We start from the raw sequence: 13546 nt of genomic DNA, 5'->3' as shown, positions 1-13546 counted from the left end.
GATAATTTTGTTACTGTACAAAATCTACAAAGTTATCAAAAAAAATTAACCACAGTATACAAAATGGCGTGTCAAACATTACACACAGAGATGGAACTACCTTTAACATTTGACACTGGGCGAAAGAACGGTAAGTCAAGGCTAATATTAGGCTAACAGAGCTAGCAAGCTAATGCTTAGGTAACGTTAGCTTAACACTTTTTAACACTCAACTGTTTCAGCAATTTAATTTAATAAATAGCCTCCTAATTTCAAAATAGATTTATAATTTTTGTAAATTTAAACTATATTAACCCAGTTGTTAAAATGGCATTATATTTGGTGAAGAGAGCATTATGACTTGTTAGGACTCGAAACTTGGGACCTGCTTTGACTTAGGACTTGAGCGCCAACTTAAAGGTTCACTGCGTGGGATTTAGGGGGATATATTGGCAAAAATGAAATATAATGAGTATGTTTTCTTGACCATAACGCCTCGTTCCCACTTATGTATGTGACTGGTGTCAGTAGATTTGTACATATATGGACGATGCCTGTAAGAATACAGATGATAGAAACCCAATAACTACCTGTAGCCATGGGGAGAGGCTAATTCTGTCCATTTTTTGCCAGCCAGTAACGTTAGTCTGGAATATGTGCTTGGAACATTACTGGGACAAAAACAGGACCAATATTGCACATTAGCAAATAAATGAATATGTTGGCCTGCCAGGTATGCGGCATGTTTTGTTAAATATTTAATTAAAAAGATGTATGGACGGCTGAACGAGTGATAATGACAATCTGACTGTATATAATATAGAACCATATTTTAGCAGAATGACATTATTCAGATTCACAATTTGCGAAAACTAGATTAACAAGTTATTTTCAATCAGTCAAACTCACTTGACGAACTGAAGAAAGTAATCTGTTAGCCAGTTAGCAGCCTGTTAGCTAAGCTAGCGTATGAACATCACAGAAGGCCGAGGAATGCGCCGTGGTAGGTCGTGTTCTCTTGTTAGCCTGGGATAACTGCTCATTTAGTCAGAATACAGATGCCAATACTTTGTATTTTACTTTGTAATGTACTCATAAGAACTTATAGCTAACTGTTCTGAGCTGTGTTGTTCTACAATTATGATTTAGAGACTAAAACTCTCACTTCGGGTTTTAAGATAGCTTAATTGCTAACTCGTATTCCGTGTGTTATCCAGACTGTTATCCCAAGACCAATGCTAATCCCTCTTCATTCCACTGTCAGTACTGTAATTGCAGGTAATATTTTATGCATCTTTGTGTTTGGTTTCATTGCATTTTAATGCATTGCATTGTTTATTGGCGCAAGCTGCCCTTGTTATCATTGCTAAGCAGCCGCGCTCGTTTGGCGCTCATTGTTGAGTGAAGCTGTACGCTAATTAGCCACATGATATGTCTGTGTGTGAGCTGTGTTGTGTTCACATCACGCTAAATGGCAGTGTTCTTCTACAGTACTTTCTTGATTAATAATGGATTACTGGGGTCTTTGCTAGTGTCATGTAAATACTTATGGAGGAATATTGTGCAATGCAAATGTGAGTGTGCAGCCTGAAGTGTTCTAATGAACTAATAATATACACTATATGATCACACCAGATTATAATAAATTCTGTAATTCATTTTATAACACCAGATTCATGCAATGTTGTTCACTGAACAACAGAGAAGGCTGAGGTATGCACTGTGACTGTTATCCCAAGACAGAAGTATAAATTCCTCTAATATTCTCCGCTTGTCGCTAGGCTAATTTATACAATGTAAAATGCCACAGGATTGTGCTAATGACGTTAGCATGTTACATTTGCTTGGAAAACGTGTTTAGTATAAGACAGTTGTTTTGTAAGTGAGCCTTGATAGTTGTAATGGAGCAAAATCATGTACTGATACCTTACTGTTAAAAGTTGCTCTTGTCCCTGGTTTTATATGAAAGGAGAAAGAGATCGCTAGCTGCTAGGCTAATTTATACAATGTAAAATGCCATAGGCTTGTGCTAATGACATTAGCGTGTTGTATTTGTGGGGCGAATGTGTCCAGATAAGACAAGTGTTTGTCTGTGAATGCTGCGAGTTATAATGAAGCCAATTTGTGTTCTTGTGTCACGTGAAGTTGTGACCCGTCACACTGGCACACTGGCACACTGTCATATGGTCTCTGTGAAATTCACCGCAAAAGTTCAATTTATTTAATGTAATTGAGGCAAATTCCGGACCAGAATATTACAGAGAGGAGAGGAGTTTCCCTGGCACATCGGATATCAGATTCCCATAGGAAGGAATGAACTTCCAGATGCCTCGCCTCCATACACATATGTAAGTGGAAACAAGGCGTAAAATAAGAATCATGTTGTTATTAATATAGAATGAGCAATTTCTACGTAGGGAGCAGATTGTCTTGTTGCACTGCCATGTTTCTACAGGAGCCCAGAGTGGACAAACCAAACACTGGCTCTAGATAGGGTCATTCGCGTCAGCCACCATTGTTTGCAGCCCCCTGTGATGACAGCATTGGAAAAACAATGCTTTTGTTGTTTTTTTAACGTGAAACTGCTTTATTTACAGATTTAAATCACCACATCCATTTCGTTTGAAGAAGAAGAAACTTCTGCAGATAATTCTAGGTCTACATGTCTGGATCTTCATAGGTCATCAGAGGAAAAAAGGTGAGCACACATTAGCAGGTGCTGGGTGAGCAGCCCATCTCTGACATGCCAAACAGCATCGCAGAAACACTGATCCGTAACTTGAAACTACTTTATTCAGTGTTTTTACTGGTTTTAATTACCTGGTCCACTTGTTTTTGAGAGGAGGAGACCTCTGCGGATAATTCAGCTTCTGGTAAAAATCTCCTGAACAATGAACACTGACGGAATTCTAACCAGAAGTTTCAGTGGCAGCTTGCGATCTGAAATCCTCACTGCTAGATGCCACTAAATCCCACTAACTCTTACACACTGTTTCTTTAAAACTTACTCGTTACTTGCAAGACAATGACTTGATTCTACCTCTGTTAAAAAACATTTTTGACAGTGGAAAGCCTGCGGTTAAGATTGGTTTACTTCACTGATTACTGATTACAATTGATTGTTTTAACAGGATAATGAGGTCTGCTCACACACAATGAAACACTACTCCATGAACACAAAGACGAAAGCATGTGTGTGTCTCATTTATTTCGCCCCCGCTTCTTCACCTCTTTCCTGCCTGCGGCTGCACAAACAGATCAGATTGATGAAGCGCAGGTTATGTGTTATTGATCTGAGGACAGTCAGTAGGCCTGTGGTTCAATAACACCATAAACCTATCATACCACTAAATCAGTTCTGCATTTCAGAGGGGCCTCACAGGTGGCGCAGCTGATACTTAAAAAGAGATTAAACAGTGGTTCGTTCCTGTAACTTTCCTCTGACTCAGCCAAACAAGAATAGATTCTCCTCGACATGTCCCTCGCTGCTCATGCCTGCGTTTCCTCCACACTGATACAGCAAGTCCCTGCTATGTTTCCAAATTATTTTTATCGTTTCCAGTGTGTGTCCTGTCCGTCAGCAGAGACGGCAGCTCTTGCTCTCTATGGTGTTCTTGTGATTTTGTGCTCATGTGTGATACAGGAAGGAAAGGGGAAGCTGTAATTGTGTTTTGCAGGTCTGGTTGACATCAGTGAGTTATGAAGGCAGATAAAGGGAATTGGGATGTTGGTGATTATATTTGGCTCAGGTCTTTCCTCTACTGTACCTGTGGGGCACAGACTCAGACAGATTTCTATCCATAGGTACAGTATATTATTTTTTTTATTTATTAACCTCTATGTAATCAGTTACATCCCATTGAGGTGATAAACCTGTTTTGCAAGGGAGACCTGGTCAAGATGGCAGCACAAAACAATTCAAAACAATACGTTAGACGACACAAATACAATACTTTACACTACACTGGTTTTGAATTCTGCCAGACATATCAGGTTAATCAATTAGACTGCATTTTGCAGACTATTCCAAGTGGCTGGAGCAGAAAATATAGATGTTTACATTAGGGACAGACAGCACATAATCTTTACTACTGATCTGTAATAATGATGGCTAAATTAAATTTACAGAGATGTAATGGCAGTTTGCCCAGAATAGCCTTATAATTGAAAATATACTCTAAGTACTATCAATTTATGGACAGAGATGGACAGCTAACTGTGGAATAGAAAGCACTGTGATGTGTGAATGGTTTTTATTTGGTTGCAAATCTCAATGTGTTACTATGTCTGATACTCAGTTTCTGTACCCCTATGTTCACCTCTGGGGGTACCCCACCTATAAAGGGGTGTGTCCTGCTTTACCTCTCCCCTTTTGCCTTTGTGCTCTATGGACCAACTTGCTACTACAAAAGCAACATTGCTCTCGTAGTAATTTCCGTGTTTTAGCGGTGTTAAACTGTTTATAAGTCCATTTTATGCTAACATAATCCTGTCACTTAATTTGTATAGGGGCTCGAGTTTATATGGTTGTATTTGATGGAGGGTTTTGTTTTCACCTCTCATTGTCAGGTATGTTTTCTGTGTTTTATCGTACTTAATTGAATGTAACATGGCCACCCCTTTTGCTGTTGTGCTCCATGGGAGAGGGGATCAAGTTTATATGGTTGTATTTGATGGAGGATTTTGTTTTCGCCTCTCTTCATATCAACACAACGCAGACAACACTAGAGTCCACAGGTTACATATAGGCATCCTCCTAGCATTAGACAACAACATTAATGAGGATTAATTTACACTCAGCACAAGTTTAAGTTGAGTGACTGCAAAATATTAAAGGCAGACGGTATTTTGTGAAGTGCCTATCTGCAAGAAAAACAAATAAGCATTCATTTCATGTGTGTTAACGCGTAGATTACTTATTTTATGATAAAAAATAAAAGTGGGCCAAGCACAGAGTCTTGAGGTACTCCATTTAGTTTAGTAAGCCAGTTTGAACATTGACTTCGACTCAATTAATCCTACCTAAGGGCATTTTCATTTTAGGTACGATTGATTTGTACTGTACCAGAGTATGATTGCCCTCTCTTTTCTAGGGCTGCCCCCTAATAGACCAAATATTAATTGACCAGAAAGGCCATTATTCGGCAAGATTTCATTGGTGGCTTAGTCACAGAAAAAAAAAGTGAAACTCTATTAGGAGCTGCACCTTGTCAAAATAATTCAAAACCTATATGACTGGACCATGTAGGAATTTAATTTAAAAGAACAGACACAGGAAGAGGCCACGCTCAGCAGTCAGACAGTACCTGCGGTTATTCCACAGACTAATTAATAACATGTCGGGCAGGAAATCCAAAGTGTGGGGTCTTTTTGAGAAGGTGAAGAACGAATCCAAGGTGATATGTAAACTCATCTTCATTGGTCGACTACAAACATGACGTATCATCTGAAACATGGAAGTAGCTACATGCCCATTAGTCCACAGCGTCATTAACAGGCGGCTCGCTCAGTGTGTGACGTGCACTTGTAGATAAATTATAGGCCTATATTAATGAAGGTTCATTAGTATGGTTTTGTATTTCTCTGTAATGTAGCACAGTGTTAACAATGTTACTGATACTATTCTTTCTCACACCTTCAACTCAAACCATTGTGTTGCCTCACCCAAAATATATCATTTGATTATTAAATAACATCATAAACATGTGGGCAACTACTCCATAAATGGCCCTAAATGATGACTACTGGTTGGCTAAATTCTTAGTTGGGGTTAGCCCTACCTCTTTTTCCACTCTCCCGCCACTCAGCTTTCACATTAGTAACGTTGTTTCATGCCTGACTACACGTCATCGTCTACGTGACATTTCTACAGTGTAAAAAAAGAGGCGTCGCAGATGGACATGGCTGCCCTAGGGACTGTCATCAAGTGAAACTGGCAGAGCAGCTACGCAAAGCTCTGTTCCTGGCAGGAGGAGAAGCACTGCCGTTGCCGAGCTCTCCATCTCCTGCCTGAGCTCTGATTGCAGGTCAAAGGCGGTGGCGAAGCCAGATCTGGGTCTGTCCTTGGCAGGCTGCAGTGCCATCTGATGCATACGCGTCAGTATTGAATTGAGACTGTTTCATAACTCACTGAAAACTCCTGGTAGTTGCATGTAATAGCAGTCCACTTCTGCGTTTTGGTACAGCTGGTGTTCACACCAGATGTGTACCATTCTGGAGTGCATGGGAATCATACTTGAGAGCACCTTTTCAAGTGGACTCAGGCACAGATCAGTGAACCATGCCAGGGTTTAGTACACACACAGTCTTGACCCTAATAAAACGAACTGGACTTCGGGGTCAAGTGTATTTGGATCCCGGCCCATGTTCCTGATGTGAAAGTCCTTTAAGAGGTAGTTATTAATCCAGTAGGGCATGATCTTAGCTCAGATATTATTTTTAATCATAACTGTGTCCCTCACAGTGAAGCATTAAACTATAACATCACCATCAAATAAAACACTCCTTTTAACATCATTGCACAAGATTATAAGTCTGTATTCTTACAATGGCTCTATTGTTTCACATTACGGTTTATTTCAATAATATCTCCATGGTTTCCTCCCTCTTCTTCCTACACATTGGGGATAAAAAAGGGATACACCCTGTTCTCATAAAACTGGCCTCTGCTGGCTGACTGTGCTGTTTAGTGCGACTATGCGGTTTGTTCATTTGTAAAGTCCTGTTGCTGTTTTATATCTGCTGTTTTTAGCCAGTGTAAGTTCTGCCGACAACACCCACTGTCCCAGTTTCTCTTGCATCTCTGGTTTCGTCAGGACAAACCAGACGACAGGATCTGTTCTCCTCTAATTCTCTCTGGTCTGAATATGATTAGTGCTAATGCACGAGGAGAGCTCCCCTCAGATCCAACACTCTGTCTTCCCCACTTCCGTCTTCCTCTCTCTACTATTTTTTCGCCAATCCTTCATCAATCATTCACTCCTCCTCCTCCTCACTGCCAGCTGGGAGTGTTTTGTGTGACAGCTAAACTGTAGGTGTGGTGTGCAGGTGGGGGCGGTAAAGAGCGTCTGGTGGCTGCTGATAAATGTAGCTCCTCTTTTATGGAGGCATAGGATGACCTAAATAGCCAGATGACCTACAGGGAGAAAAAAAAGAGGTGGAAATACCTCAGATGGGTACCAATGAGAACAAGATGAGAACACCAAGTCTTTCTGACATGCACTGAATTTTATATCACACCTGCAAGTTTTAACATGAATTTATTCCTTTCCTGACAGGATCCTAATAACTTATATTTTATGGAAGACGGCCAGGGAAATACATGCACTCATGCCCACAGTGAGGTATTTTTGCTGCCACAAGGAAAGGAAAAAATATACAAATTTCCTCTGTACCTTTCCTCACCAACTATCCTCCCTAACTCTCTTTCTGTGCGTCTCTTCCTCTTCAGGTTCTCTCTTTTCCTGAGATAAACCTGCCAGCTTCCACCCCAACTAGTCCCTGTGCTACTATTAAAGCTAAACAAAGAAAATCAAGCAAAGTTGCTGGCAGACATGCTGACATCTGCAGTGGGAGCTCAGACAAGAGGTCTGCAGAGAGTAGACAGGTCAAGGCTTTTCCTCTGACCTTGACATGTCCTACTTCTGCTGCTTAACCCCAATACCTGTTGATGAGAGCCCTCTATCTATAACAGCAAGGTAATACGGCCTTGCTAAGAGTTCTGTTTCTTTGTCATCAAATTTTTAATTGACAAGGTAACCAGGCAACAAAATACAATTACAGCCAGGAAGCAACGTTTACAATGCTACTTAGCTACAAAATTTAATTTAATGTGTTAAAACATGCTCATTGTGGGCTTTAAATATAAACCAGACTCTGCAATGTTGCAATTTATTTTGGTTAAGGGATTTGGTGTTGATGTGCAGAGAAGGGAGTGACTCTGAGTCATCAGTAAAAAGGTTCAAAAGGCAGACAGACCATAAGAGAGTGTGGATTAAAATGTCCTGTGAAAACAATGTAAACAATGGCTGGGGATGAAATTTAGCAGAGAAGATCTCAACAGTGGCTTCTTATAATGACTCAAAATGACCTGTTTGGAGGGACTGTTAGATATTGGTCAAAAATAACTATAATGATAAATTAAAGAAGAGAAGAGCAATTTATATTGTACATATTGAACCTGTTTATATCTGGTAGTAACTTAGAATTTGGGTGATGCAAGTCATGCTTGGTGATCTGATCACTCAAACTACTTACAGAGGTGGTCTGGGACGCTATCAATGCAGGATCTGATGGTTGTTTTGTTGACAGTGCACCAAAACATTGAGTGTTGCATAACTGCCCATTATTTTGCCCTAGAGAAGGAGATGTGATAAATTGACCTTTCGCTAAGCCCCGCCCCTTTGCAATAGTCCAACAAGCTGTCAGAGTAAGCATGGAGCCCACACTGTAACTAACTGCACTCCCCGAAAGAAATATTATCATATTTTTGGAAACATGAAATAGTGATTCCAGAGAGAAGCAGACAGAGGGGTCTACAGTGTGTGTTTGAAGGATATATCCAGGATGTCAAACTGACTCAGCAGCAACAACAGGTTATAAAGACAAAGATAGTTAGAAGCTAAAGCCGAACTATAGGCTACAGATCACAGTGTAAAAGTGAACCACCACATCACTGCTGATCGCCACACAAGACAATGAATATAAAGGGAAACTTTGCTGATGTTGAACCAGCTGTGTGTCATCACAGTGTGTGCAGATGAGCGGTGTTTGTCTTCGTCCCCGTGCTGCTGCCAAAACGTTCATCTGCGCACACTGTGATGACACACAGCTGGTTGAATATCAGCAAAGTTTCCCTGCTTCCCTTCACTGGTTCCTGTACAGCAGGGTCGGTCTTTGTTTCACTGTTATAATCATTAAAAAGCAAAAGCAGCATGTGTATACATTCAGTAGGCTATATCTTCAGTAGCTAGCTAGCTAACCCTACACTTTTCAGGGTCTGATATGGGTTTTGGAACAGGGAAGAAACATTTATCTTTTTCCAACCTCTCCAGGTAACGAGTATCATTAATACACGACGTGCCCCGGGCACAACATTTAGCTCCAAATCCACAAAACCAGCCTGAAAATGAAGGAAATCTGAAACAACTGCATTAGTCAATGGAGCACTACTGTGTTGTTGTCGGACCCTGGTCTGAGCCGGCCTAATGCTACGATATGATTGGCCAGTCTGCGTGTGGGGGCGGGACTTAGCAACGGGTCAGTTCTGCTGACAGCTATATCCCCAACTATACCGACATAAGCAGTGATCTGGCTAGCAAGCAGGTGGCAAGAGTGTGGACATAAGAACTGTGCACAGGGCCCTTTTACCTTCTGGCGTAAGTGACGTAGACTTTAACGCAGTCTGAACACAGGTGGTCAGCTGGAGACACATCATAGATAGAGGTATGAACAGATATGTGTCTCGACTGTCCACTTATGTTCAGATCAACGAAACACATATTAATACCAGGTATAAACAGGCTCATTGTGTGTTTATATAGTTTTATATGTATAACTGTACATTGTATTTTCTACCTTCAGTGCTACTACTGAAGTGTTCAGTGTCTTTTTTAACACAAATATTTAGTCTGTTCTGATATACTGTAATTTCTCTGTTGTATTTATACCATCTCTCTTTGTTATATGGAGACTTGTGATATAGAGACAAAAATATTTTAAAGTTTGAGGGAAGCTGGAATTCAATTTTCATTGATTTATGCTTCAGCAGCCACGTGTCAATTATGGGATGATGCTAAATGATAAAACCCTTCAGAAGTGAAGAGGAGCCATTAAACCAGTGAACCAGCCCAGTTATGTCAGTTATAGCAATATCCAAAGTTTTCTACCTTCATGTAACATTAGCCACCATAAACTACTGGTCAGAGCAGACCATGTAAGGCTGTTCAGTTGCAAGAGATTTCCACTCTCACATGTTTCATAGTTTTTCTTCAAAGAAAGTTCAAGCGACTGAAGCATACATACATTTAAAGTGTTTTCTTCTCCCTCCTTTCTTCTCTTTTCACCCCAGTGTTCCCCGAGCCCCTGTAACTCTCCCTCTCTTTCCTCATAATGCCCCCATTTCCCACACAGTTTGACTTTTGACACATTACCTCCACTGGAGCATTACTCACCCAACCTCCACAGCACCCCCCATCTCTGTCCCACCCTCCTTAACTTCCCTCCTTCTTCCCTTGTGCAGAGTTTATAAGTCAGTACCCACAACTGTTGGCTCAGTGTGAAGAGCTGTACATATAGAGAAGGAGACACAGCTGGAAAACAGGGTGACAAACACATCTGATATAGATACTCTCTTTAGAGCTTCATCATGCGTGCGTTTAGGGTCTGGCGTGTGCTGTGGTTGCTTGGCTTCATGAGTGCATCCTTGTGTATGAATGAGGTTGAGGATGAAGGGAACTACGCAGATAACTATGACAATGAGATCTCTCAGGACCAGCAGGAGGGTGAGTTTTGTTTACTGGTCCTTTTGTCTCTTCTGTTCCCAGCCTGTTTGAACAGATGGCTAGTTGTGAAGAATTTGTCCTCAGCTGCCTAATTTCATAAAGTCAATAAAAATTAATCTTTTGCCTTGATTAAGATTCATCAGCACACTTTGTAGTGGAAGATACGTAAAGGTGTTCCACAAGGATCTATTTTAGGCCCATTTTCATTCACTATGCACAGAAAAGGAAATCTCTTACAGTCAGCATTTTAATGTACATTTTTATGCTGATACTATCTTATTAAATATCTAAAAACCTCTACCCTAAAAAGCTATACCTGCTCTCTTTGATCACATAAAAATAGAGTAAATATAATGTCACGGGTCATTTTTATCACAGCTGTAATGCATGTTTACACAGAGCTTTAGGGAAAACAGGCGTTAACTACTTGCAATCATAGGCGTAGATGTTTGGGGTATTGGGGGACACGTCCCTGTCAATATTTTGAACACAAAAGTAGCAGAGGACTTTTATTTTGATGAAACTGAAATCATTTCCACCTTAAACTGATGCAGAAAAGGCACAAACAGGTTCTTAAAAATTCACCAGAGTGCAAAATCAAGTGTTTGACATCTAAAATTTCCTGGAGGAGGACCCCTAACACCCGGTTTTATGCATACATTTTATTGTCTATATTTACACTGAATATTTGGTCGATAATAGCTGATAATACGGCCCTGGATTTATAGCAAGTTTGTTGTATGATACAGGTACCAATAATATACTATATATGGATACTTAGTGGTTCCTACTAGTGTTTAAACGTAGGTACTGTGGAAGAAATCAGTGCTATGTGGTATTTTGAGTCTTTTTTTTATAGCTATATTGTGACCAGATATAAAAGCTGCTCAGGGTTTATAACAACAACTATTTCACCTTTAGTTTCTTAAATTTTCTGTTGGAGAAACCTTGCCTAATAACTGCAATGTATGGAGCCCCTAGAGTCCCAAAAGGTGATACTTTAAGTTATTATTTGTGCTTACAAGATAACCTTTATCCTGTGCTCACAAGTCTCTATACAAAATAACAAGTTGTGCACACAGGATGATTATCTTGGTGTACAAGTTAAATAACTTGCTCCCACAAGTTAATTAACGTGTGCACAAAAAAAACCCATCACTTTTTAGGACTTTAGGGTAGTAGTAGCTCCATAGTAATGAGCAAAGGGCAAACCCATTTGTTTTTATTTGTACTTCATCTACAAGGAAAAGCACCTACATGTAGTCAATCAAAAAACACAAGCTGGTAGGTTAAATCATCTCTGCTTCGGGCTAGCATTTAATCTTTGAAGTCCCTTATTAGTAAATTGCTGTACTCCGTAAATTACCAACAAGCCCCCTCATTATTCCAAGACTTGTACCCCTTTTCTTCAAGCTTCTTACCCCAACGCTACTTTGCTGTACCCCTGTTGTCAATCTTGTTAATGCAACCCATTTTTTGAATATTAACATTTCCATCTTAGGTTTGAGAGATTTCTCCAAAGCCCCGTTCATTACCTTACTGTACCCCTCAGGTTTGGTTGCGTACTATAACATTGAGGTATGTTTTCTCTAGGATGTATAGTTGTTACTCCCTTGTTCCCCATAGTCTTATATTATTTCACTGTGCCTACATTTAACTCCCTGTGTCAGCTAGTAAGTATTTTATTACTACTTTATTCATACAAAGAGGTGTAACGCACTGGATTTTAATGTTTTAACAAGTCAGTAAAATAGATGTTAATATTTTGGCTATGTTTATGTTAATGTTAATACATTTTCAACTCACTATGAGACTTTGTAATTGATGCATCCCTGTGGTTGTTGTCTTCAAGGTGGAACTGAGACCACACCATGCCAGGCTGCAGAGTTCACTCGCTGGGACAAGCTTTTCATCGCTCTGGAGGACTCCCACATGAGACAAAACATGCTGCTGGAGTCTCTGGAGCAGTGCTGTGGAGGAATGGTCTCTCTCAGGACCCAGGTGGACAAGCTGGCAAAGGGGACATGCCAACAGTGTTTACCTAGCCTAGAGTCAGCATGCAGGGCTCAAGCAGAGCAGGCAAGTGTCAGGCTGCAAAAAGGCTTAGCGGAGCTCCGGGAGGAGGAAGCAGAGAGGGCAACGAGGTTAAGCGCACACTTGCACCAGCTCCTGCGCAGTAGCAGTGAGGGGAATATCCGGCTGAGGCGGCTGGAGGAAGGTGGAGGCCAGAGAGCGGTGCCCACGATGGGCAGCCAAGCAACAGCGAGACCTGGAGGTATAGGGGCAGGATTTGGCCTGGGGATGAAACCAGTTACATCTGGCCTGAAGGAGCAGGAGGTGACTTCACCAGTGGACTTGGCCACAATGAAAGAGGCCCTGGTTGCCATAGCAACAGAGCTGCAGAAGGTTCACCTGCAGCTGAGCAGAGTGATAGAGGAGGCAGGGACACTGAGGAAGGGCAGAGGGGACACATGATTGCCCATGGGGGAAAAATAATAGATTGACTGGGGACACTCCAGTGATAATGATTTTGCACATACTCAGTTTTAATGTTGTTTCTAATGGGCCTTTTTCAAAATACGTTAGCTTGTCTTTGTGTGTTGACAATGAATTTAAATGTACCATAAACGCTGTGGGTTTACTATAATAAATAAAAACTAATTAAACAACCTAATCAGCCTCTTGGAAAGGTTTCCTCCCTCCTCCTACTCAGCAATCAACTCATATTTAGACTCGAATACTTATGTTCATGCACATGCCCACACTTTCATTGGTCTGAGTCAGTACTGTGTTTTATCCTCTGCTACACGTGCCAGAGTTTACACCACTGCCTCAATGTTTGTGTAGTTGTGGTGGCGTCTGCAGATACCGACAACTGCAAGGAAGTGTGTCAGAGGTTTTGGATTGTGTTCAACCCCGGGCAGGTCTCTCCCTCTCATTAGCTGCTTTAAGAGCGTCTGAACGCAAAGAGGCCACGACTTACGATGTTCAGAGTGTTTATGATTTATGAAACCCTGCCAGAGCTATACCACGACCGCCCATCCCTCCTGCACACAGCCGCGCAC

General features: G+C 41.0%; 1 protein-coding gene across 3 annotated transcripts; it reads left to right on the top strand.

Moving 5' to 3' along the window:
- The first annotated feature begins 431 nt into the window (after window positions 1–431).
- Window positions 432–13011, top strand: LOC125900795 (pentraxin-related protein PTX3-like). 3 transcript variants are annotated; one of them, XM_049596021.1, is made up of 5 exons: window positions 970–982; window positions 1197–1257; window positions 2231–2327; window positions 2577–2677; window positions 12334–13011. In XM_049596021.1, the coding sequence occupies exons 3-5, from the start codon at window positions 2293–2295 to the stop codon at window positions 12954–12956; spliced, it is 759 nt and encodes a 252-aa protein (XP_049451978.1). In that variant the 5' UTR covers window positions 970–982; window positions 1197–1257; window positions 2231–2292; the 3' UTR covers window positions 12957–13011. The 3 variants fall into 3 exon arrangements, with proteins under 3 accessions (XP_049451977.1, XP_049451978.1, XP_049451979.1); XM_049596020.1 differs by lacking the exons at window positions 970–982; window positions 1197–1257 and adding an exon at window positions 432–712 and having other exon boundaries at window positions 2215–2327; XM_049596022.1 differs by lacking the exons at window positions 970–982; window positions 1197–1257; window positions 2231–2327; window positions 2577–2677 and adding an exon at window positions 9966–10481.
- The last annotated feature ends 535 nt before the right edge of the window (window positions 13012–13546 follow it).

Source organism: Epinephelus fuscoguttatus, linkage group LG14, assembly GCF_011397635.1.
Source record: "Epinephelus fuscoguttatus linkage group LG14, E.fuscoguttatus.final_Chr_v1".
Classification (NCBI taxonomy): Eukaryota; Metazoa; Chordata; class Actinopteri; order Perciformes; family Serranidae; genus Epinephelus; species Epinephelus fuscoguttatus.
Note: the sequence above shows the minus strand (reverse complement) of the source record. Positions and strands in the feature narration are given on the sequence as shown.